Source organism: Lissotriton vulgaris, chromosome 3_2, assembly GCF_964263255.1.
Source record: "Lissotriton vulgaris chromosome 3_2, aLisVul1.2, whole genome shotgun sequence".
Lineage (NCBI taxonomy): Eukaryota > Metazoa > Chordata > Amphibia > Caudata > Salamandridae > Lissotriton > Lissotriton vulgaris.
In genome coordinates this window covers 287,577,722-287,603,835 of record NC_141690.1, presented here as the reverse complement: position 1 = coordinate 287,603,835, position 26,114 = coordinate 287,577,722, and the positions used below count along the sequence as shown (strand labels likewise).

At 43.3% G+C, this 26,114-nt stretch overlaps 1 protein-coding gene across 4 annotated transcripts in view; it reads left to right on the top strand.

The window, feature by feature from the left end:
• The window catches only part of LOC147725709 (uncharacterized), a 218,115-nt gene that overhangs the window by 5,080 nt on the left and 186,921 nt on the right, over positions 1-26,114 (top strand). For all 4 annotated transcript variants that reach the window (XR_015309801.1, XR_015309800.1, XM_086964391.1 and 1 more), the window contains one exon: positions 9,154-10,044. Coding sequence is in view for 2 of the 4 variants with exons in the window: in XM_086964391.1 (XP_086820517.1) it covers positions 9,384-10,044 (661 nt within the window). In the remaining 2 variants the exon portion in view is untranslated. Of the gene's footprint in view, positions 1-9,153; positions 10,045-26,114 lie in introns of those variants that run through there.

Here is a 26,114-nt window from a genome sequence, read left to right as displayed (position 1 = left end):
AAATGAGTGAGTTATACATATGGCACTGACCAGCTTTAAGCAATAGTGGAGGGATTATACAACTAACCCTTAAAACCTCGTCTAAATGTATTATTGACTTAGAAGCCATATTTCCATAGGGTCTCAATATTGAAAAAGAGATTAAAACACATGAAAGGACAGTTGTAAAAAGTTTTCTCTGATATACAGTTATCATAATGCTTTTCAAAAAAGATGTTTTTGTTTTTTTTATGAAATACCAGCCATGTACAAAAGCAAAATTAAACTAGTTATATCCTTCAAGATAGAAGAGGTTTTGTGATCCATTTGAATACTTTATTCCATGAAGCAATCCAATATAGAAAATGTTACAGAAACCTGATGTGCTTGGAATACTAAGCCCACATGGGTGCATGATAATCCTGTGTCATTTTGATGAGAACAGATCACCTATAATAATGAGAAGTATAGGCCCCTGTACGCAGCACAGAAAAATACATGTCAGTCTGTATATATCATAAAACGTAATTAAAGGAAATAGTGCAGTAATACATATTACTTCAGAATTATGGATTTACTTGTACATGTAACTTCGTTTTATGTAGGGCACTTTAACAAGGGGGAATAAATATAAACTGTAAGAAATGTTTTTTTTTTTTTTTACAAAGTGTTCAATACATTTTTCTTGAGTGTTGGCAGATTTTAATGGATTTTACAACAATGATTAAAGTGAGAAATGTGAGATTATTTATTACGAAATTAGGTTTTCTATATTCAAGGAATCATTTAGTCATCTCTTCACGTGGGGAAGGAAGGTTGAAAGATTCAATATTGTATAAACACCACTCCAAGATGGTGGATGCCTATACACATAGTTTGAAATTCTCTTTTGTATTGATAGCAGTCTTCCACTTCAAAAAAGCATTTATCATGCATGTTTGTCACCTCAGTAAAGGCTGTGTGGCAGGAATTTGTTTGTGCTGCATAACTGCTTTAAAAAGTTTCTAGTGTCGCATACAGTAGTGTGTTTTTTAGCTCTGTAGGCATGAAATTAATTTGAGTTATGAAACATGTATGTGTGTGTGTATACGGGTGTGGAATTTAATAAAATATCTACTTGTCCATGGGGCAGGTTGCTTCATAAACCTACTTGTCATGTAACAAAATCCACTTCAAATTTTTTGGAAGGTTCCCCTGGTGCTTTACACAGGGAGGGGAGCAAACACTACAGAAAATGAAACCCTGTGTTTTGTATTTGCAAAAAAGTCAGTGCTGACTGTGGGAAGACGTGTGGGGGAAATTTGCCTAAGGAGAATCCCTAGTATTAATCAAGTTATGGTGGCAAAGAAATATGGAACACTTATCGCACTGTATATCAAAACATTATTCCAACAAAGATATAAAAACAATTTGCACAATTTATTGTGGTACCTCCCTTTAGGGTTACACTCTAAATTTTAAAAAACATTGCTAAAAAGGTTATCTTCATGGTAAAAAACATAGATCATGATAATAAACAGTCAAAAGAAAGAGTCGACGCGGCGTTTCGGTGTCTTTACAATAGTCGCACCTTCATCAGGACATTTGACATTATTGACTTGTAATCTAAAAATTGAGAAACAATATTTTAGATGGCTATTTTTATATACAGTGACACATACATAGCATTTGTTTTTTTCTTTTGCCCAGTAAACTCCTTGACATATTACTTTATGGAAAAACATTTGTTCCCTACCCACCACACTCTTGTGTTAATGAAAAAAAGGACATCTATGTGATGTGTAGGGAACAAATGTTTTTTCTGTGTCGACTCTCTTTTGGCAAATTTCCCCCACACGTCTTCCCACAGTCAGCACTTTGACTTTTTTGCAAATACAAACCACAGGGTTTCATTTTCTGTAACAAAATCCACTTCCCATTTGGGGTCATGTAGTGCGGTGACAAATTATGGCAGCAATCTCATTATATAAGAGCTCTGATATAGCCTCTCTGATTATGCCATAGTAGAATTTGAATACCTGCACTCTCCTTATGTTGCCCAGTTTCCGCAGATCTACATACTGGGGCTGAAGATAGTGGCAAGCAATAGTTCCAGGGTTAGAATGCCCTTTTGAGTCTGTTCAAACCTACTAACTTGCATGTTTTAAGGGCTTTCAACAATTCTTTAATCTTTTCACATCTTGAGAAATGTTGGAAATTTACTCCTGACAATGGCAGACGTAAACCATCTTCCAGAGTTGGGGAAAATAGTGGTTGGAGGGAAAGTGATCATGCAAACCCCCAGATTTTTGCATGAGCAAATCCACACATGCATATTTGCTCATGCTAAAATGAAGTTCACAAATATTTTCTAGGAGTACTATTTCTTGTCCTACTTCTGTAAATTCTTTGGAATTCACGAAAGCCGTATAGCTGCACAAATTGCAAGGGCATATACAATCTGTGCACTTTTGAAACTTTCTTTAATATTTGGCCCCTAATTTGGTCTGGCATTGACCGTGACCTTTTGTGTTTATTAACATTCTGTCTCTCTCTCTCTCTGTATCAGCTGGCTTCACTGCGAGTGACAGCATTCTGCTCTTTCACAAGGACAATATATGCACATAAAGTTGTTTTGTTCAGTGCCAGTGCCAGTACCTACTGTGGCAGTGTTTGGTTTTTACCAATGGTGGTTATAATGGCGAGGGCCCGGCGGCTCCCACATCAATACGTTTTTACAAAAATCATGCCACAACACGTCACACATTGATAAAACGAAAAAGCTGACCATCAGACCTACTGGCTTTTATCAATGCTTGTTTGTTTCCTATAATCTTGTTGAAACTGGTTACACTGATTTTCCATTATGAATATTTTTGGAGATACTAGCATGAATATTTTTGGGAGATACTAGCATGCACCAACACTCGTAACTAAACGATGCTGCAAAGAAAGGGTACCTGACATTTTACAGTAGTTTAGCAAAATGTTTTTTTTCCTGCTTTCATTTTTTTGTGAACATTTTATTTTGAAAGCAAAGAATCATTAATCTTGCTTTCAAGCTTCTGCAAATATTTGCATCAGATCGGAGAGCATTCTGGGAGCATTATACATATCCTCATATTGCTAAACGTTGAAAAGGTGTGTACACATTTTTATACTGGAACCACTGTCAGACGTGCAGGTCGAGTTTACAACATTTACTTAGAGCGCTCACCCCAATAATAAAGGCTTTCAATTTATGAACCATGAATACAAGTTTGAACAACATTATCATATGAGCAAAAATATTACCTTAACTGCAGACCGTGCCCTTCCCTGATCCATAATGTGCTACTGCAAACTGGCACCCAGAGGGTTTGTGCTGTAGGGGGTTGGGCCAACCTGTCCATAGGACAAAATACACATGAAAACCTGCTGCCCTTGACCCCAAACAATATGTCCTGGGCGTCCCGCTGTAGGAATTCCACATCCTTGATAAAAAAAATTATTATACATATATTTCATTACGCTGCCACAGTTGGAGGTGCACGCAATAACAGGCAAACTCAGCCACCACAGTTTATGAAATATCCAGCGACGTGTCCCGTTATGCCTCAATAAAGGACTTAACTGTGGTGGCTGAGTTCGCCTGTCATTGTGTGCACCTCCAACTGTGGCAGCGTAATGGAATATATATATCTCCAGTAGGTTGTTAAAGTTTCCATAGGGAAGGAATTTTTTGACTTGCCTATAACTTTGAAGCCATCTGACAAATCTTCATGAAATGTTCTACTAAAAAAAGTGGCTGTAGCGCATGCAAAGTTTTGTGGGTGATTTATCAAGCAGGGATCGAGCTAAAGGATGGTGGTGTCAAAAAACACTGCGCTTTCCTTATTAATCCCCAAACGTTTTTTGAACACAACTACAGCCTGAACTGCTGAACAGAATGTTATCAAATTTGGCAGAAAGCTAGCTCTTGGTCCAGAAAGAATGCTTTTTGTTAGTTGGTGTAAATGTGTCCAGTAGTTTGTTATTAAAAGAAAATGAAATTTGTATACCTAGGGACACAACCCCTTAACGAATCCTGCCGATTTTGTGCAGAAATGTGATTGGCTGCTAACAGTTCAGCCAGGAAGTGTTGGCAGCCATTCTGGGACTCTGCTTCAGCAAAGTCTCCAAAAATAATTAAAAAAATAGGGGGCGGGGCAGGTTGGAATACCCTGACCACTTGGTCCTGGTGTACGCCTGCCAGGGCAAAACCTTTATTTTTCATCAGGAATTCATCGGAAATTTCTGCGTGACACGGGCGGGGGAAAAAACTGCATAGGTTCCTGCACTGGTTTTTTGGGCCCCCAGGTGAGCCAGGTCCCTACACAGGCCTTTAGAGGTCCCAGGACCACCACCTGCCCGGGGCTTTGGCATTAATTACCCCGGAACCGCAACCTCCGGGGGCACAAAAGAACTGCCAGAAAAGGAGGGGGGCTGCCTGTCCCTCCTGCCAGCACATTTATCCCCTGGGACCATCACCTTCCTGGGGCCAGCTTGTGGAAACAGGAGGGGGTCTGCATAGCCCCCCTCCTGGAGCCATTAACCCCTCCCCTGCTGGGCTAAATCCCCTGCTGTGCTGGGGGGAGGGAGGGCACGCGCAGCGCCACAGTGCTCCTGACAAGCTCGGCTCGTCCTGCAGCACAGTGGCACTGTGTTCATGACGAGCTGAGCTCGTCATGACCACGCCTGTTCCACTGGAATGCCCAGCACAGCAAGGGAATTATCCCCGCGTGGGCGCTGCTCAACTGTCATGACGAGCTCAGCTCATCAGGAGCACAGCGCGACCGTGCCTCATGACGAGCTGAGCAGGAAGGGTGTAATGCAGGCTTGGATGTCCAAGATCGGCATCGCCAAAGTAACACAAGAGGACACCACCGTTTTCTGCAGCATACAAACAGGGTGGTAGCCACTATTACTCAGAAAATTAGCATACTTTATCCGCATCCCTCAGCTCTGCTGTCAATTAACCCCTTCTTGCTTCCTTTTTATTGGACTTCGCCTGCTGGTAAATTGCAGCGTGATTCCCACTTCATTTATAGTGCTTAAGCACAAACTCCAGACGTGTTTCAAGAACCTCTGTCCTCTTTATCAATGGTTGTGTGCTGACTGCTCGAGTTCATTCTTGTTTCTTTGCACTATATTTAACGGCCTACCCTTAAAACATCAAGTTTAATAGGTTTTCATAGACTCAAAAGGTTTTAGAACCCTGGAACTGTGTTCCAACTCCACTTTCAGCACCAGTATGTAGATCTGATGAAAGGTGGCAAAATAAGGAAATTGCTAGAATTCCAACCCTGCTTTAGTATGAGCTCTAGCATAATCAGAAAGGCTAATACCAGAGATTTTATATAACGAGATTGCTGCCGTACTTTGTCGCTGCATTATGTGGCACAAAAAGGACAAGTGGATTTATTTTACAGGACAAGTAGATTAATGAAGCAACCTATCCTGTGGACAATTAGATATTTTGTTAAATTCCACACCCCTGCAATAGCAACTTTATTAGTACACTTGGTACTGGATTTAGTTCATGCAGCCAATCTGGATTTGTTGGAGACAGACAAGCTTGCTGTAATGTGTGGTGAGAATCCACTGTGCCGAAAACTGCAAATAAACTTACCTGCAACACTGATTTCCTTGGATGCGGAGAAGGCCTTCAAACTGGTAGGCTTGTTCTTTTAAGAGATCTTTGTGGGGAAGGGAGCCAATTCCCCCGTATGGCAATGACCAACAATTATCATAATTCATCTTCCACAATAATCGCAAATGGTGCGAAATCAGGACTGATACCTACAAATGGGAATCGGGCAGGGCTTCCAGTCACAGAGCCCATTTGCTTGGACCATTTAACTATTTGCATGGCGCATATATGGAATGCAAGATATCCCCCCAAAAAAATCTTTTGCCCAGATATGCATTAACATATACTGTTAGAGATGTTTCCCTCTTTACGTTGTATGAACCATAAAAACTCCTCTTCCTTTTTAACTCGTCAAGGCATAACAGTATATCAAATTAATATAGAGAAATTGAAATGCTAAACCTTTTGTTACTTACAGAACACTTGAAGAGAATATGCCCGTTTCAGTGGGACCCATGTTGTATTGAATGCCAGGGCAGTAACATAATACACAGATTAAATGTCCTTTATAGGATAATTTTCCCCTCTATCTTAAAAAATAATTTAAGACCTTGAAAATGGATCCCACTTTTTATTTCTTGGCCAAGTAGGATAGACATTGTCTAAATGAAAACATTTGGCATGGCCAAGATATCAGAGCAGCTGGACGTGCTCCCGGCCCAACTTAAAACATATGCTCGGTAACCGCGAACAGGCAGTTCCTCTACTGCATGAATTGGCCCCCCATCACAGCGCTCCTTGGGGGTGTCTCTGAATGTCAGAGGTTGAGGTGAAGGGCAATGGGGGTTGCGTCTGACCTGGCAACAGAAGAGCCCGCTGCAGCCCCTGAAAATGGCAGCTTCCATGGCCTAGTTGAGTATTGGCTGGCAGTGCCTCAGCACCATGAATGGACTGCGCAGGACTACAAGGCCACGAGTGTGATAACATTTCAATATTAGCATCATCGGTAGAGAATTGACGTCAAAGCCTTGACAAAGTCCAGAAAATGATACAGAATGAACACACGTTGGCTACCTTTTGTTGAAGAAGATAATAAACCGGAACTTGGAAAAGATCCAAGCAAAATCTATGTGTAATCTTTGAGGTGCTCACAAGTACTTCTGAAGTACAATAACGTTAATCCTGAACTTGGGGGCAGTCGTGTGGCCACCCAATCCTTTATTTGGAGTACCTTAAGAATTCCCTCAATCACAGAGTAAAAGTTGGTGTTAATTGTGCCAGCATGTACTCTGGTCACTATTTCTGCACAGACTTTGTTGAGGCGGGTAGAGGAGGGATTAATGTTACTCCTGGTTAGTTTGGATCATGTGTTAAATTTTTATCTTGATCCATATTGTGGTTGTCTCTAATAATGTAAACTATACGCCTTTCAATTTCTTGATGGCCCCCATTGGGGCTGAATATTTTGCAAATGATCTGTAAAGTAAAACTGTAATGAACAATAATCAATCATGAGCGCCCTGTATCTGTTACAGGTGCTCCTGTTGGAAATGGAACCAGTCTATTTGCAACCTTTGTCGGTTAATATATTTCTGCCTTTATATGGACGAGTGCTTGGCCAAGGCCTGGAGTAAAACCCTGCAGTGCAGGAACGCACTGTGGTCTGCCGCCCAAGGGGCGTAGCTAAGGTTAATAGCAATGGTCCAAAAATAAGACCTGCACATTTTGACCACCAAGCGCCTTGAGACCCTCTGGGTATGTAGCGCGCTATATAAATCTTTTGATTTTGACTTCAGTGAGTCTTTAAAACAAGGTCTCACTTTCATTTAGTGGGCAATTTTGTAACTGGAAAAAAGAATGGTTGTAGCTTTTTATCCCATCTGTTAAACGAATGTAACTCAGATGAATCTGAAATGTGACACCCTCCCAAATTCCTCCCTAGGTGATGAGCTGTGCGAAGGTTTTAGCTCTAAGCTCGAAAGATCCTCTTGAAGCCTAATCTCTCCCACGAGGGCCTCCTAGAGGTGCATGGAGATGCACACTAAATAGGAAGGATTGGGAGACCTTGTGGTCTGATTTGCAAAACAGTTTATTATTTATCAGGAATAGAGAAATGCATTACAAGCTCATGCATGGTTGATACTGCAGCCTAGAGCCTAGATGTTGGAATGGTTGTAACCGGACGGGAATGCTTTGAATATATGATGGAACTGCCTTAAACATGTACCTTTAGCAGAAGAAGCAATGAAAATGATCAGCAATATCGCAGGGTATCCTAATTTAAAGGAAGCAGTGGTTGTCAATCGTTTAAGAGTGCTATGGGAATAAGTTGCACAGAATGAATATTAATATGGCACATGTTGCATGGGGGCTCGGTGGGAGAGGGGGGCCCACATACTAGTAGGGAGTCTTTGGACCACCTCTTTGGAAATGTGAAGGATAAAAGATTTGCTGTGATTTGGAAGCCACTGTTGAACTATATATCAACACATGAACACCGTGCTGTCGACCTGATCTCCTCACCTCAGTCTAGGCTTTCTTTGCTTGTTGTTGGATTAACCCTTTAATTGCTGCCGTCTGCCAACGGTCGTCACGAGCGCTACCTCCCCAGTGCTGCGCACGACCGTTGGCCGACGGGCCAGCATTCGTTCTCCGAACGTTCAGCACTGGGCGCTGAACGTTCGACGCTGGGAACGGGTTAAGTGTCAATTGATTTGTGTGTTTATGGTCTCTCGATCTTCTGTAAACTAGACAAATGAAAGTGTAGTGCCGAACAGTCTAGTGCTGAATTATATAATGACGATTTATCTTTGGATCATCCAGCAAGGAAAGGATGGGCGGGGGCTTGTTAGGGTGATACTAGTGTTTGGAAAAGTTGTCCTTTTTATTGAAATAATGTCCGTTGGTGCACTCTATTTTCACTAGTAATCCTTTTTTTCGTGTAGTTTTTTGTGCTACAGTCTCCAAGTGTTTTGTCTAGAAACACTGTATATAATTCAAACAAGAAAAAGTAGAAATTCCACTTTTGGCGGAGTTGTGCACACTTGTACTTGAGACCTTCAGGTCTATCTCACATTCATTCTGTAAAAATGATTTCTTCAGACGTGTTCACTTTGAAAAAGTATTCCAATATTTATTTCATATGTATACTTTTATCTTCAATTGCTTTTCAAATCCATGTCACTTTTTAAATTCCACATGTACCCAATGCATTTTGGGTAAAGGAATTACCCTTCCTCAGGGGTCTGAGTCTCTCAACACAGACTGGCAAGGAAAAGCAGTTCGCTCCCTGACTTGTTGGTTCTCGCCAGGATTTATTCACCTAAACCTCCTTCGCGGGCTGCCTGTTTAGTCGTTGGCAGGCAGCCCGCGAAGGAGGATCATTTTTACAGAATGAATGTGAGATGGACCTGAAGGTCTCAAGTACAAGTGTGCACAACTCCGCCAAAAGTGGAATTTCTGCTTGTCCTTTTTATTGATAAATATTCCTTAACAAGCTTTTTCTTACGGTAAATGAATGCAACAGATTAAAAACACTGCCTAAAAATGAAAACTGTATTGAAACACCTCTCTTGTCATTTCAGGTTCTGGTTTCAATGTAATTGTCCCAAGAGACGCTGGAACTGGTTGACGAGTATCTGCAGCTACTTCTCTGTCCCACTGAAGGAGTGGGACTCTTACTTAATAAATTTGCATTCTCTTTGACACCCTTTCCAGCATGGGTGGCACATGATCATTGGAGTGATTGTGGTAAGACAAACTATTTGAGCACCAGAGAGGATCCAGGACAAAGACCAAGCACACTTCAAGGACCATGGAGCTGCCTCCACGGCCAGTCCTGCTTCCGCCACAGGCCTGTCAGTCGGCACCTGAAGTCCAATTGTTAGCAGCATCCCAGATGCCTGTGCAGATCATCAAGTTTGGGAAGATGAAGCCTGGGGATGACCCAGAAACCTTCCTAAGAGCCTTTGAGTTTGTGGCTGAGAGCGCCATGTGGCCTAAGGAAGAGTGGGCTGAGCACCTGGGCCCCTTGCTTTCTGGAGATGCTTGTGCTGTCTACCAGGCTTTGCCCCATAACACTGCTGAAGACTATGACATCCTGAAAGAGACCATACTGGATCACTTGGGTGTGAGTGAGAGAAGTTACCAAAGGAAGTTTCGCAGCGTGACATTCACCGAAGGTGCAAAACCTCAGGAGGTGGCCTATGAACTGCGGGACTGGGCCAGGCGATGGCTGAAGCCAGAAATCCGTAGCCCTGAAGAGATTGTGGAAATCATTGTGGTTGAGCAGTTCATTCAGATCCTTCCACAGGGGGCAGGGGAATGGATCAGCCAGCAAATGGCCTCTCTGTCCCTCGACATCGCCATCCAACTGATCGAGAGCTACTTCGCTGGGGAAAACTTTCAAGAACTACCTAAGGAGGATGAAACTGAGATCCAGATGACAGCCCAGCTGGAAGAGCAGCACACCCAAGGTAGGACTCTAAGCATTTTATGAGCGAAATACAGACAGTCCCATAAGCAGACAGTCTTGAGCTTCAAACCAATCCTAGTGTTTGTAGAAGCATATGAAAATGTGTAAATGAAAGTATGGGCCCCTTAAGCTTGTTTGTCTTAACAGACCTTGTGCTATGAGGCTCATTACTGTTCATTGTAATTTAATTCGTATGCGTATCCCAAATGCAAATCTGGTCAGTTCGGCTTCGCTGTATGAGCAGCAGACAACATAATGTGTGACTGTTTCCAGTATGCCTGAAAAATGTAATCTGATGATGAAGCGCTCATTATGGCATAAAGGTCAGTCTGGCCGCTCTGCTTGGTAAAAGCCAGCTTGGTCGTTACAGATCACAGCTTGCCATATACCAGACATGTATCCATTCACGATGCTGAGTGACACTGGAGTTCTTCCTTTATGATCTGTAGGTAGTGAAGCTTCAGACTGAATAGGATGTGGATGTTCTATAGCACAGTGTTCACCAGTTCCTCTGTCTATGTATTTTCCACGAGATGGCTTCTGTGTGGCAGGGTAACGTCCAACAGCCACAGTCGTAGTGAGTGGCTGTGAAGTGGTACAGAGTGAGCGTTGTTCCCTGTGGTGGTAGTCTGCAGTGCAGCCTAAATCTTGTCACCTTTCAAACTTAACACATGTGGCTGTGATATATGTCATGGGGGCTTAGGTGGGGGCGTTTGTTGAACGCGGGTCTGTTAATATTGTTTATTATCTCCTGTTAACTAAGGCAGACAGGTCTTGCCTGCGGGTGCATGCTAGAGGGGTCGTAGGGCAGTGGATTCAAGTGAACTATTACCTCAGCAGCTGAGGTCTTCCGTTCCAGGTGTGTTTACCCTACGTACTACACATAGGCGTAAGGAATATGAAAGTAAATTAGACCGAAATGCGTTGAAGCCACCTGCATGTCTGTAAATCGGTGGAGACCCGGGCTGGGGTCTTCTGCAGCTATTTCTGGTTGTCACTCATCGGGATAGTGCTGGCAGTTCAGACTGTTGGCTTGAGATGGAGGGGAAGGAGCTGGTTGAAACCATAAGTCCACAGCAGGAGGAAGGGAAAAAACGTATTGAGCGCCAGTGAGAGAGTGCCATCTTTCTTGCATTGGTATGCCCCAACTTTTTTTTGACTGAGTGTGCCCTGGAGTCCTGCCAACCAGGTACCCATGGCCTTTGTTCCTGCCCTAAAACTGTTACAACTAAAACCCAATTAACATCTCTGGCCACCTGTCAGCCCCTAGTAAATGGTACCCTAGGTACCCAGGGCATGGTGACCAGAGAAGACCCCTGAGGGCTGCAGCACTTATTGTGCCATCCTCAGGGGCCCTGTACCCTGACACCCACACACTGCCTTTGCAGAACCAAACAAAGATTCGACATGGCACACATCCCTGTGTGCCATGCCCACAGAACCCACTGCCCTGGCATACTTCAGTCATCCCTCTAGCTGGGTGCCCTATGCCAGAGGTGTGGGCACAGGTGCATGAGCCCTGTGCCCCTACAGTACCCAATCAATCAATACATTTGTAGAGCGCGCTACTCACCCATGAGAGTCTCAAGGCGCTGAAGGGAGGGAGGGTGCGCTATTGCACCACTGCCCTTACAGTGCCATTCCTGGGCACTGTAAGTGCAGTGATGCAATAAAGAGCATATGGTGCTGGGAGGTTGTCATTACGAACTCCACAGAACCATAATGGCTACACTGAAGACTGACAAGTTTGGTACCAAACTTCTCAGCGCATTAAACCCGCACTGGAAGAGAAGGTCGAGACCATTTCATCACATATTGATGCAATACTGTACATGTGCTAGAGGCTAAGTCAAAAAATTGTCTCTACCGTTCCTAAAAATAGAAGTTCTGTTCTCTAAGAATAGTTCTACTTTAAGCAGAGTATCATGTGCCAAAAAAGGGGTAAATATTTTGGGACCTGGAGAAAAATAATTTCGCTCTGTGGAAAAAAATAGTTCCAATGTTTTTTAGAGTTCTGTTTATCAAAACTGAAGTCCGAATTCAAAGTTCAGGGAACGCAGTGTGCTCGCTATTTCAAAAATTATTCTCGTTGTTAGGAGAGAACATTAACTCAGGCTGGTAAAAAATGTGTCCACAACAGTAGGTGAAAGTTGGACCAGGTCCGAAAAAGTAGAAATAGTGCAAATGTGCGAAGCATTGCCATCATCGGTGTCTGGATAAGCAATGTTCACGGAAGGTTGTACCTGTGTGCTGCTTTAATCTCGTACCTCACCGCCACCTAATCGTAATGGTGAGGTCTCAACGAATGCCGTTATCAGAATAGGTAGCCGCTGGGGACAACACGTTGCATGAGCCGTTACCGAACCAAGCAAAGTATCGATTTCCATAGGTACTGCTGATGGTAGTGTAAGACAGACGTCCAACACTCATTCTTCTCCGCAAAGCAAGCAACGTAGAACAGGTAAGATGCAATCTTGCCAGATTGGTCTGAATGAAAGAAACCAGGTAGTATTCAGATCTCTTAGCCGAGCCAATCCGAGGACCTTAGTAATCCGTTCTCTGTATCGTATTTGCTAGGATCGTTTCTTCCATTGTTGCATGGGTTTGGTCTGTGACTTGACTTACCATATCGAAGCAGAAGGAACAAAAATAAGATTCCTGATACGAGTCCCAAGATCAAAGCCAGGCCACAGAACACAGAACGCTCAAAATTCGGGAAGATGCCAAGAACTGCTTCGAAGGGTGTTAGTAGTCCCGAAAAAATTGTCTTAAATACATGCGTGATGCCACTGGTATCTGACATGTTTAAGATTTGACTTAACATTTCTACGAAATGCACGGGGCAATTTGCTGATAATGTATGTATCTCTGCTGCTGTCCTTGCAACTTGCAGATTATACGTCTCTTTGGACGAGGTTAAAGGCACAGTTGTCTGTAAAAGAATAGACTTCATTCTGCTTAAAGTATCAATACGAATATCCACGGACAAAAGGCGGGACTGCGAGGACCAGACTGCCCAGCGCCGCTGATCGGCCGCAGCTGTTCCTCTTCCCGCCCCCTCCAGCACAAAGATCGTGCAGCGTCTGTGCTCAGTGGGTTCCTTCAACAGACTGCTGCTCCCGCTGATCTTTCCGCTCTGTTCTCCCTCTGGCCACCGCGCTACCTCTCGCGGCCCCCGCTTTGCGGGAGCCGCTCGCCGGATTGGAACTCTGCTGACACTTAATCTCCTGGAACCGGAGGATTTCGCATTAATTGCCTGAAGCATCCACGGACAAGAGGCGGGACTGTGAGGACCAGACTGCCCAGCGCCGCTGATCGGCCGCAGCTGGTCCTCTTCCCGCCCACTTCAGAGACTCCTTGTATATTAGGTCCACCAGCAACGCGCACGCGGGACCCAGCCCGGGGCGAAGCCCGGGCAAAGGGCGTGCCCTCTGTGGCCCTCCGAGGCCTGTAGAGTCTGGTCTGGGCCACAGCTCTTGGTTCTTCATTTTGACTTATTTCTAGTTACCTTGGGTCTATCCAGTGTGAGTACTTTTGGCTACTGTGATATACTATTGTCGGTTGCTACTAATTGGCTATTGCTGTTGTACTGCACATATTGTATCAGTTAGTCGTTGACCCTTGGGCACAGGGATGTGTACTCGGGAAACCAGAAGTAAGGCTGCGGCTAGTGCTTCTAAATTGACGGGTACATTGGACAATTTTATTGTGCGCACAAACAGTCTAATCGATGAGGGGATTGCCCTCATGGAAAGAAGAGTGTCGCAGGATCTCGCAGCAGCGAGGAGATCATCCTTAGGCCTTATAGCCTCTGCGCGCACACCAAGTAGAACCCAATGCACTCCCCAATTAGATCCTATTCAGCCTACACCTGTAAGTCATTCTATCCCTACCAGTCAATCTGTACCCAAGGATTCTACTTCCTTGTTGCCCCCTCAAGTAGCCCCTTCAACATCCGTAGCGGCTCTCTCGATTGCCATAAACGTTCATGATACATCACTTGCACAAAGAGGCTTGAGGGAGGGCGCTATCCCTAAATGCACCCAAACATTCAACAAGGATAGTACTGACCCAATAGATACAGTGGACGAGGCAGGAACCTCTAGTGATCCAAGTGGCACGCCCTGTGGGTTAGAGGCGGAGAGGGACATTGTGGTTACTTTAGTAAATAGCGAAGACAAAGCAAATCTGGAATTAAAAGCCAGACCAAAAGCTTCCGCTAAAAAGGCAAATGGTGGAGTAGCACCGGTTGGTGATATACCACCATTGTCCAACACACAAGTAGTAGGGAAAAACCTTACCCCAAAAGCGCGTTCATCCAAAATACTTCCAACCAAGGCTAATACAAATAGCTGTAATAAACCACCCTCCACTGTGCCTAGTATACCCCAGAAAGTAAATAGCCCCACCATTGTTGCCCCTAATCCTCCCATCACTGTTGATCCCAAACCGCCTCAATCCCTTGCAGCAAATATTAAAACACGTCGGAATATTAACTTGCCCCCTGATGCCCATCCCTATGTGATTGTCCTAACGGGAGTTCCTGAGCTCCCCCCTCATCATCAGAATCATACTGGGCTCTTAAAAACAAAGTCTGCCTCTGGTTAGAAAGAAACTATCCACTTCCGCACAACATCCGCAGGAATCTGCTTATGCTGGAGAGAGCACCTTGGGTGAGAAGCCAAAAAACCTCCAGGGTGACTGTATTGTTGTGACATTCGAGAATCCGTGCACAGTGGAGTATATCTGTGCCGGATCCCCACGTGACAACAATTCCTCAATTCTACTCAAACCCCTCTCCTATTTCTATATGCTTGCAGACCACCGCAGTAATAGGTGGAGTTGGTTAAGGGCTCCAAACAATATAAGAAGGGGGTTGAGAGAAGAGCCTTTCCAGGACTACAATGTTAACCATTGGGATGGGTGCGAATATAGAGGGTGGAACACAGTACGAAGGAGAGTAGGTAGGCCCCCTTTTGGGTTTAATCAGTTTCAAGGGGATTGGTTTGGCCATCAACATTACCCCCCTCCTTTACCCTGCTTTAATCGTTTCAGTACCTTGGAAGCAGTTGACTGACATTCGATCTATGTTTCCGGACAAAAGGTTTCGAAGGAGGAGGTAGGGCTACCGCAGGCTATTCCCACACTTGGAGAAAATACTGAGGTGTCGGTGGATAATGTGGCCACTAGAATGATTGAAGTGGAATGTACCCTATCGCCCACAACTACTGTAACAACCATAGCTCTTTCTTCTATTAACATAATTTCTTGGAACATAGCAGGATTAAGTAAAAACCTTGAAAATCCGGACTGGAATGATTTTATTGACCCTTTCCATATTTGTTTGTTCCAGGAAACCTGGTGCCTGTCCCCACAATATAAAAATGGGTACTCTTCATATTTTGTCCCAGCAGTTTCTATAGGAAAAGGCCGCCCTTCTGGTGGCCTGCTTATCTGGGTAAAGGTGAACTTGAACTGTACTGTTACCACACACAATACACAGTCAAATGACATTTTGCATATTTCTTTGAAAAGTCCATATGGGGGCACCGTTCATTTGTTCTGTGTTTATGCAAGAGGGGCTCAGGGCGGTTCAACCTTTCAAACGATTGAGTTGTTAGATGCTAAATTGTCTGAGCTCCCACCTAGATCTAAAATCCTGCTGGGGGGGCGATTTTAATTGCACATTCGAACCACTGGATGATGAGGACGTTTTGGGTTTAAATTCTGAAGACTGGAGACAGGCCATACCACCTCTAATGTTGCCCCCTATTAGGAAGTGGACCGCCAGAGCAATACAGTTGAATGCATTAGCTTTGGACCATAATTTACGGGCACTAAATGGCCAGACCACTTCTGATCGTGAAGGGGCAATGATCTACAATAGGATAAGCTGCCCATCGCGAATTGATTATATCTTTTTAGATGTTCACTCTTGGGCTAGTTTAAAAGATATGGAAGTCAAGCAGTCCTCAGACAGTGATCATAACCCACTATGTATGAAAATTAATTGGGGACACGGGTTTAGCAACAAAGGGGGTCCTGAGATGGTCACGAAGGATATTTTCCCTTCTAATTGCAACCGGAAATTGAGGTGGGATGTGGTAAAATTCGAAGAGGACAAAATAAACAATATTAGGGAATTAGTTAAAGCAGAAACCTCTAGCCTTGCAGCAGTGGATTGGGGAGAGGTCTCCTCTATGGGGCATAAATTATTGGGCCAGTATAAAACATTCATAGACAAAATAGGAGAAAACTTTCATAAAAATACCCAAAGGAACCTCTGGCGGAACTCTAATAGACCGCCGAAGGCGAATCCGTGGTATACAGCTGAGTGTAGAGCCAAGAGAAAAGCCATTGGTTCAGCGATAAAACGAAAGGATTCGATGGCAGTAAAACTAGCTAGAAAAGAGTATTGTGGTTCCATTGCCCTAGCAAAGAAAAATTGGGAGGAAGAGCATTGGCAGCAGCTTAAAATTGCTGCCAGTGGAAAGAACTCTACTATTTTCTGGAAACTGATCAACGTGCTAGACCGGAGGGGTGTTGATCCTATTTTAAACCATATTACTGACCAGCAATGGCGCGCTCACTTTTTAAAATTGTATTGTGACGTTGCCGATCAAACTCCCCTCCTTCCACCAATAGAGTGTAGCAACAGCAACCCCGGCTTGGAATTGACGGGTAATGAAATAACATTCTCCCAGCAAGAAGTTAAGGCAGCAATCTTAAAGATACTTCCAGGCAAAGCGGCCGGCCCAGATGGCCTACCCGGTGATCTTCTATTACATGATCCCTTAATCTGGGCAGAGTATATAGCTAGTCTAATGACTCTTATCCAGCTAGGCCACCCCGTCCCGGAATCATGGAAAGGGGCGGAGGTGATTACAATTTTTAAGAAAGGCAATAGAGAGGACCCTGCCAACTACAGACCAATTAGTTTAATCGATACCAACCCAAAGGTAGTTGGCAGGGTCATTATAAATCGAGTGGAGACATGGTTAATGGATAATGACCCATTTTCAGGCTGGTTTTAGGCGGAATGTCGGCGCAATGGATCAAGTCTTCCGGTTTTGTGCGGTTTATTGGAAGTCAGTATCGATTATTAAGGGCTGTTTGTATCTGGCTTTCATTGATCTGAAAACGGCGTTTGATGTTATCCCACGTGCCAAGCTATGGGAGATTTTACAAGCAATGGGGTTTCCTAGTCCCTTGCTACAACTGGTTATCAAATTGCATGAGGACAACTATGCAAGGATACGATGGGGGCGCCAGGGTCAAATGACAGAGGGTACCAGTCAGCAGGGGGGTACAGCAAGGATGTGTGATGGCGCCGACATTGTTCTCCCTCTTTATAAATGTGGTGGTGGACCATTTGAGGGAGGACCCGGCAGATGCCCCCGTCCTTGCCGGGGAGAAAACACCGACACTCCTCTTTGCTGACGATACCCTCTTGATGTCCAAGACCCCTAAGGGCCTTAAAAAGCTTCTTGACTGTTTTCCCCTATTCTGTGATGATCGCGGGTTAACGGTCAACACTTTGAAGACGAAGCTAATGGTCCTAACTCCCAACAGAAAGGTCAGGAGGGTTCATCTTACTTTGTGTGGATCCCCGTTAGAGGTGGTGAATGAATTTGATTATCTTGGGGTGAGATTGTCCAACCGTATGCCCTGAGACTCCCACATTTCCAAAATGGTACTAAATCTAAAAAGGGTGTCCGTTGCAATAATAAAGAACCAGCGTCTCTCTTCTAGTAGACCGGTCGCCCCTGCCCTGGTAGTCTATGAAGGGAAGGCATTGTCCTCGGCAGTTTATGGCACCGAATTATGGGCTGCAGAAAATACCAAGGCACTGGTAACTGCTGAAAATAAGTTTATCAGAGATCTAGTTTCACTTCCAGCTTCTACCCCTCTGTTACCCCTATTTTTTGATATGGGTAAAAAATCTATCTCGGATAAAGTTCAACTAAGGCCGCTGCTATTTTGGGTGCGCCTTAGAAGGAACTAGCCGGGTATGCCAGTGTGCTGGATGAGTTAATAGCCCTAAATGTTTCTAACCAAATAAAATGGCTTAACAACCTTAAGAAATTAGTAGTATCAATAGGCCTGGGGGAGTCCTGGGCGTCACAAGTCCCTCCTCCAAAGCAAATTGTAAAGAAATTATATTGGGACTGGGTTGAGGCCAAGATTAACAACAGCTCAAATTTGGGGATTTTAACGATGAACTTTCTTATTCACAAACCCTCTATGAAGTTGGAACCATTTTTGGATTTCATCCAAGTTGCTAGAGGCAGAACCCTGTTCCTGAAATTAAGATATGGCACCCTGCCCCTTAAAAACCTTTTGGAAAAGTGGAAGTCCAAGGGGGGAATTGAATTAAAATGCCCAGGTTGCCAATGTCCTGAGGAAACCCTTGGCCACTTCTTATTTGCCTGTTCAGCATACAAATCTGTTAGGGCTAAATGGCTGAAACCTGTATGCAGGGAGTTGGGTGTAAAAGATCATAGGTCAGCCCTACGTATTATTACAACCAATACGGTTTCTATGTACATTATTTGTGGGGTGGCGAAATACCTGGGGGGTGCTTGGATAATACGCTCTAGACTGTTGGGTAATGCATAAACATAAAAAACTTTTTAATAACCAAAACATTGTTTTAAACATTGTTTTTATCTTGCTGTTTTTTTTAAATTGCTATTCACTGACTTGGATGTAATTGTAGTACTTTGGATTGATTGTCTTTTTATATATTTGTATGTCTGTACTTTTATGATGAATTTCTATCGAATAAAGTATGACAACGAATATTAATTCGAATAGAAGAGATATTCAAAGAAGGCCATATTGCCGCCTCCATATCTGGACTGCTGTTTTGATACAATACTTACATACAAGAAGTGACCATGGAAGTAAAGCTCATGAGGTAGGCTTTTCCTGGCACCATGCCACAACAGCTGCGGTCATTTATTACAACGTAGCTGCCGTTGGAAAGCTGTCTGAAAAAAGGCTCTATCTGTGTAGCAGGGGTGCCGTGCAGGTGACATGAAAGGTTGTTTGATGAACCTTCGCAGGCTCCATGCAAGTTAATTCCTTGACACAGAAGTGTACCGTTTAGTGAATTTTTACAGTTGTGTCCACTAAGAAATACTTTTTTCTTTCCCCCACCCCAACATCTATGTGTACAAGGCAAATTCCAGGTTGACTTGATGTATCCTTTACCCAACCTTTCATACAGGCCTGCTGGTATATCCTTTTGGCAGTATTGAAACTGAAAAGTTATCAGGATTGTAATGGTGCCATGTATTATCCATTCAATGATCGGTCGTTCTGACATAGTCAATGGTAATTTTTCTAGTTTTTCAATGCTCAGCACTGTATAGTCTGCCCCTCTTTGTGCCAAAGAGATTTGTCTATCAGTAAGGTTAAAGATAGAAAATAATGACGTTGTGTTGATTAGACTCCATGGCACGTTGCCTGAACACAGATTTTGTAACGTCCAGCCTAGCTGTACAATAGAACGTAATTGGGACTGGCCATGTTGTAACATTAGCATATCCTGTTCTTTTATATCAATAGCAGGTGATACAATGCTGTCCAGTAAATACATTCTGGAGGACAGTCGTTAACCCATTGTCCACTACAGAAAGTGATTTTTCCAAATTAATACGATCAATTTCTTGTATATTTTCTGCAGTTTCAATTTGTGTTATTTTCTAAGCTTCATTGTAAGCTGCGTATACACCGGCGCATATGAAACGTTTTTGACGCTGTTTGCAAGGTCCCAGTAAGAGATCTCGCAAGTCAGCACCTTCTTTAAGTAAAGTCAAGTGTTGCTTAATTTCGGGTAGTGTGGATTTCTGTAGCCATTCTAGGCAAAGTTTTTCTAAACAGTATGTTGTTATAATCCCTGGATGTTGTCTCAGGGAATATCTTGGGTCTGGCCTATTCTGTTTGAACCCCTGTATTTTATTCAGGAATCTATCTTGACAGTTATTAGTGTCTGTGGGCCAGATCAACCATTTGTTGCACTCAGGAATAGTTCTGTTTTGTTTTAAAATATAGGACACGTCTAAACCCTCATCTGTAGTGGTGTTTCTATCAGGCATAGGCTTTGGTATAGACAGGTTGTTTAAATCTTTTATCTTGGCTATGCCAAGACAGGTTGTTTGCTGAATGGTGTCATTCAGAAACATTATTTGTTCGGGGATCATGCAGGCTCTGAATAATGATTCTAAACCTTGTACCTGCCATTCTTTTGTACCTCAGACAGTTTTTGTCTCGATGTTGTTTTTCCAAAATTCAAAACCAAATGTAGACATTTTTTCATAAAAACTTTTTAGAATAAATCAATTTAGTATTTGTCAACCTGTTTTTCACTCCTGTCTTATTCGCAATTTTAAAATAAATCTTTTCTGGATCAGTGATATTAAACCCTGAGAAGTATGGTAATTTCTCATAAAATGTTTTTAACTGCCTTTTGGCGGAGTGGGACAATGTTCCCACTGATTATAACTGAAAACATTTCTAGGATTAGATGATTTATGCAAATAATGATGCCCAAAGTGATTGAAGCGATACATTTCTTCATAATTCGATGAACCCTGTAAATAATAATGTTCTGCAAATTTTGCTGACATTTCTAAATCTGACCTCCTATTAGTAATATTTTTAAAGTCCCAATCATCAGAGAAAGTACTAGGTGATACAAAGTCACTTAAAGAAATCTTGAATTGATGTGGATATTTCAAGAGCTCAACCAGGCCATAGATTTCATAGTCAGTATTGTCCCATGCTACACCACCAGGTATAGGAATGGCTGTGATGTTCACTGATGATAGTTCTCTTTTTTCGATGTGAGAAGATCTGTGTGGTTTTATGACCAAGTTGATGTTCTGACTTGCTGTGTCCATTGTACTAAATTTTCCATCAATAAATCTACCCAAACTTAAAACCAAGATGAGCCACAGAAGGAGGAAAAGTACACCTAACACAATCCACAGTTCAATCCAGGGTGAAATCAGATATGTTTCTCCAAGTTGATGAAAGAGTTCTGTAATTTTTTCTTTGAAAGTTTTTGTTGCTGGCGTTTCTTCATGTTCACTTGGATCATCAGAAAGTCATTGAAGTTGATGAAGTAGCCAGATGCAGTTCTGTCAATTGTTTGGATGGCATCAGGATTGTTATTAATCTTTGGATTTGCTTCTTCCTTTGTCTTATTAGATTAGTCAGAGACTACATCGTTGTAGACAGGTGTTTCTTGACGAACTGTTGCAATTTGGGTTTCAAGAGGCACAAGTTCCATGGCTTTGTTGCATAGTCCTTTTTTATTCACTGCAGGTTTATCAAAAAGTGATTAGTCTTTCAGTTTGAACATCTTGGATTGTAGCAAGGTTTGGTCTTCTGCTACTTCTTGGGAATCCACTGGGCCTACTACTTATTATTGGCCACATGGTTGTGGTTTTACCAGGTCGATAGACACAACTCTGTTCTCCTTTTTACCAGCAAGGGGCGGTAGTACTACTGATCTTGTTCCGCTGACAGCTAAGACAGGTACTGCTTTTCTGTAAGAAGGCCCAAATTCCTTCTTCATCGCGATTTTTTTCTCTGACCAGATCCCCAATCTTTGGAATCCAGACAGGTCTTGCTGGGACAGGTGGTTTTTCTTCAGTGGTCGTTGGCTTTAGTTTTTCGTTACTTAGACTTCTTCTTGTTTCATTTAAGTCCTGTAAAACAGCCAAACTATCTTTGATGTTAAAGGTTTTTTGTTTCACCACTGAAGTCTGACAATTCAGGTCCTGAATGATCATTCTAATACCAAAGAAAAGTTTGTACGGACTGATACCTCCTAGAGAATTTCTTGGCAGGTTATTAAGACTACGTTGGACACTTATCAGGTGTTTGACCCACCCATCACCCGAACCTAATACCCACGCTGTTAAAGATTGCTTTATGTCACGTTTTTTCTCTCCAATACCGCATTTCCCTCGGGATGGAATGGACTAGAGTACCGCGATGCAATGCCCATGCTGGCCATAGCCTCCTTGTGACGCTTTTTTGTAGCTACGGAAGCTGATTGAACAGCTGCCGCTGTGGCTCTGTCAGCCAATGAATTCCGTGCAACGTGAACGCCATCACGTTGAAGACTCTGCGTATGTGTCACGTGAGTCTTTTGTAGTTCTTTCTGCAAAAGAACTACTTGTTCCCATAGTGTTTTATATTTTATTGTGGCACCTGTCTCATCTTTGTAACCGTTTTTAATCCAGGTCTGCATGGAATTATTGTAAGATTCAACGCAGTAATGTGAATCGCACACTATTAGTGTGGGGAATTCGCGATTGGCATTTTCAAGCGTCATCTTTAAAGTTAGGAGTTCAGCTCGCTGAGCTGCACATTTTCTGATTGATTCAGTTTTAGTGACCATCGGTCTGAATTTACCTAAGCGCCAGCGGCCTTTAACAATCGCGCACGCTGCATTGTAAATTTGTATTTTCACAACGTAGTGTTGTGCAAATCTGTCCGTGTAGATTACACAGCTGTATTGTTCGAGAGGCAGAATTTCGATTGACAGAGGACATTCATGTTCGTGTTCCAGATCCTCTAATTTTTTCATTTTTGGATCAAATGCGTGTTTCACTTCTGTTGCAAGAGAATTTTCCCATTGTATCCATTTTGGATCTAATGCCACAGCATTCGGAATGTGTGGTCTTGTTACTGCCTCCAGGGCTGATACTGCTGTTAAAACAGATATGCTAGTTCCTTGGACTAGGGGTTTTTCTTTTGCTACAGCAATTTGAACCGCAGTAAGATTTTTTTCAGTAGAACTGAATTTAATTTCAGCTTGTGTGTACAAGTGTGATTTATAAGCTATTGGTACCGTTTCTCCAACGTTAGAGGTCAGGTATGTGACTCCGCATCTTCCTGGGATGACTCTGATTACAAGGTTGCGTTCGGTTGCGCAGTTTGGTTTTAGTTAACATGTCTGTTTGTAATGATCGTAACATTTCTGTGTGTTTCAGAGTCCAATTAATTGGTTTGAAATTGGGTTTTATTAATTCGTAGAGAGGTTTAACCCCCTCTGCATAATTTAGAATGTATGTTCTTCCGAAATTCAGGAAACCTAGAATTGATTGTACGTTCTTTTGGAGCTTGCAGTACTGCACACTTCTCTAAGAAGTTGTCTGCTAGGCTTTTGCTTTCACTTGATAACTCATATCCTAAAAACAGGACTGTTAGGTGGGCAATTCGCGACTTTTTAAAGTTGAATTTGCACCCTTCAGATGCGAACCCAAGTATGATGGTGTTAACTCTTTTCAAGTGTCTCCGGGTCATCGTCTATAAGATGGAGATCATCGACATAAGATAATGCCTCATCATCATACATTTGTTGTAACTCTGTTACCCTGGCTGAAAATAATCCTGGGCTATTCTTGAATCCCTGTGGGAGACGACAAAATTGCTTTTGGGCCCCCATGCTTGAGAAAGCGGTTAAATACCTGCTTTCTGGTGCAATGTTTTGACCATTTGCAATATCTAATGTTGTTTTATATTTTTTGCGCACAATATTATTCATTAGTGCTGCACTGTGTGAGTTTTGTACTGCAAAGGTTTTACAGCATGAGTTTAGGTGTCTGTAGTCCAAAACTAGACGATATGAATCGTCTGGCTTGGAGACAGGAAACAAAGGATTGTTCATTTGTGAGGTGCATGTTTCAATAACCCCCTGATATTCAAGTTCATCTAAGATATCTCTGACTTGATTTTAGGTCTCGCCTTTTCCATTGGAAAATGACGAGAATTAAAGTGCTCAAAATGCTCGTGAAACCAAGGGGTTTCGTTCTTGCAGTTTTCTTTAAGTTCACGTGAATCACGTGACTAAACAAGCACGAGCATCAGCCTCCCTACCTCCCTCCTAATTGCATTTTTTCACTGCCGCACAGCACATCAAAGGGCTTCTCCCAGCGTGTGCTGTGCGGCTTCTCCTCCCCTAATTATTCATGGCTGGCCGATGGCCGGCCTTACTTTCAGTTTCCCTAACAATCTCACACGACAACCTGCATCTCCCCTGCTCTAGGATATCAAACACTTCCTCCATCTAATGTTGCCTAATTCTCCCTTTTGTTTCAGGATTCAATCTCTTTTTCTGTGTCCTGTATCTATTTATTTCTTGTTATATTTCACTCCTTCTACTTTCCTTACTTTCAACCTTTCACCCATCCCTCCTTTAACTCTTTTCCCTATCTAGTCTATACCTCCTCTCCCCTCTGTTTGCCCTGAATGCTTTCTTCCCCGTGGCCGCTTCTTTCCGAGCTAAGCTAGCGCTACAAAATGGAGCTTGCTGGTTCAGCACTTTTTGGCACAATTGAGCCTCTTTAAACAACAAAGAATCGCGGACCTCATGTAGGTGTCTACTCAGCAGTCTGTCTCTTGCAGGCTCGTACTGCCCTGCACTCGACAGTCTCTATCCCCTGCAGTCTCTGTCCATCCCGGGGGCTGGTGTCCCCTGCAGACTCAGAGAGGGCCCCCACCACCGCCTCGAGCCCTGTCGGTCTCTCCTGGAGACGGCGTCCCCGCTCTCCAGCAGTCTCAATCCGCACAGCTCCCTAGAGTTGGATTGCTTCAGAGTGCGCCTGACCACGCTTACCTGCAACCTATCTCACACACAGTCAGTCTAATCTGCCGTATCTATGCTCTCTAGCCTATGGCATGACTTATGTGCAGTCTCTTCCTAGTGATCCCCTCTGTACCCTCTGCCATCCCTTCGCTGCAGTCTCTTTCTACTGATACCCTCTGTGCCCTCTACAATGCCTTCGGTGCAGGCTCTTCCTTGTGCAGTCTCTTCCTACTGATCCCTTCTATACCATCTGCCATGCCTTCGGTGCAGTCTCTTCCTTGTGTGCAGTCTCTTCCTTGTGTGCAGTCTCTTCGTACTGATCCTCTCTGTACCCTCTACCATGCCTTCGCTGCAGTCTCTTCCTTGTGTGCAGTCTCTTCGTACTGATCCTCTCTGTACCCTCTACCATGCCTTCGGTGCAGTCTCTTTCTTTGGTGCAGTCTATTCCTACTGATCCCCTCTGTACACTATTATGCCTTCGGTGCTGTCTCTTCCTTATGTGCAGTCTCTTTCTACTGATCCCCTCTGCCATGCCTTCGGTGCAGTCTCTTCCTTCTGAACAGTCTCTTTCTACTGATCTCCTCTGTGTACTCTACAATGCCTTCTGTGCAGTCTCTTCTACTGATCTCCTCTGTACACTTTACAATGCCTTCGGTGAAGTCTCTTCCTACTGATCCCCTCTGTACACTATTATGCCTTCGGTGCAGTCTCTTTCTTCTGTGCAGTCTCTTCTACTGATCTCCTCTGTGTACTCTACAATGCCTTCGGTGCAGAGTGCAGAGTGCATGATATGTCGGTGTTGCAGCATGGTCCCATATTCTTGAGATTGTCACAACATACTGTTAGGTTTAGCATGGTGTAGTCTATACTGCCTTCGATACATTCCTGTGTGTTCCATGGAGTCACATTTGCCGTCACCTCCTCTCACTGAGTTTAAGGTGGAAATAAGAGCTGCACAATATCCTCCTCACTCAGTATTCGAAGGATGAATATTTGTAAGAGACCCTGAAGTCCAACTTGATTGTCTCTGTTCAATTTCCTGGGCTGTTGCACTTCGCGACTCAAATTTATATTGTTCTGCTGAATGTTTTTTAAAATGTGTCCTAAATAGTGGGTGAGGCAAACATTGTGATGCCAATTATGCTTGATCTCTTTATGGTGCTTTATATGTGGATGAAATGTTGCTAGGCTAGGGCTTTGAAGACACCACAAAAGTGGAAAAGACTGCTGTTTTTCTTTGGTTTTGTCCAATCTTGTCAGGCGGTCACGCCTAGTATGTTTACAACTATCTTTTCTCCTAAAACATTAATATGCAGGATTGCTGAGGAGTCTCCCCTGTCAGTCCTCGTGGTTGTTTTTAGGTCTCGCAACCTATCAATGCGTATGCGCATTGAGCGCAGCGAGAATTAAAGTGCTCAAAATAATCGTGAAACCAAGGGTTTTGTTCGTGCGGTTTTCTTTGA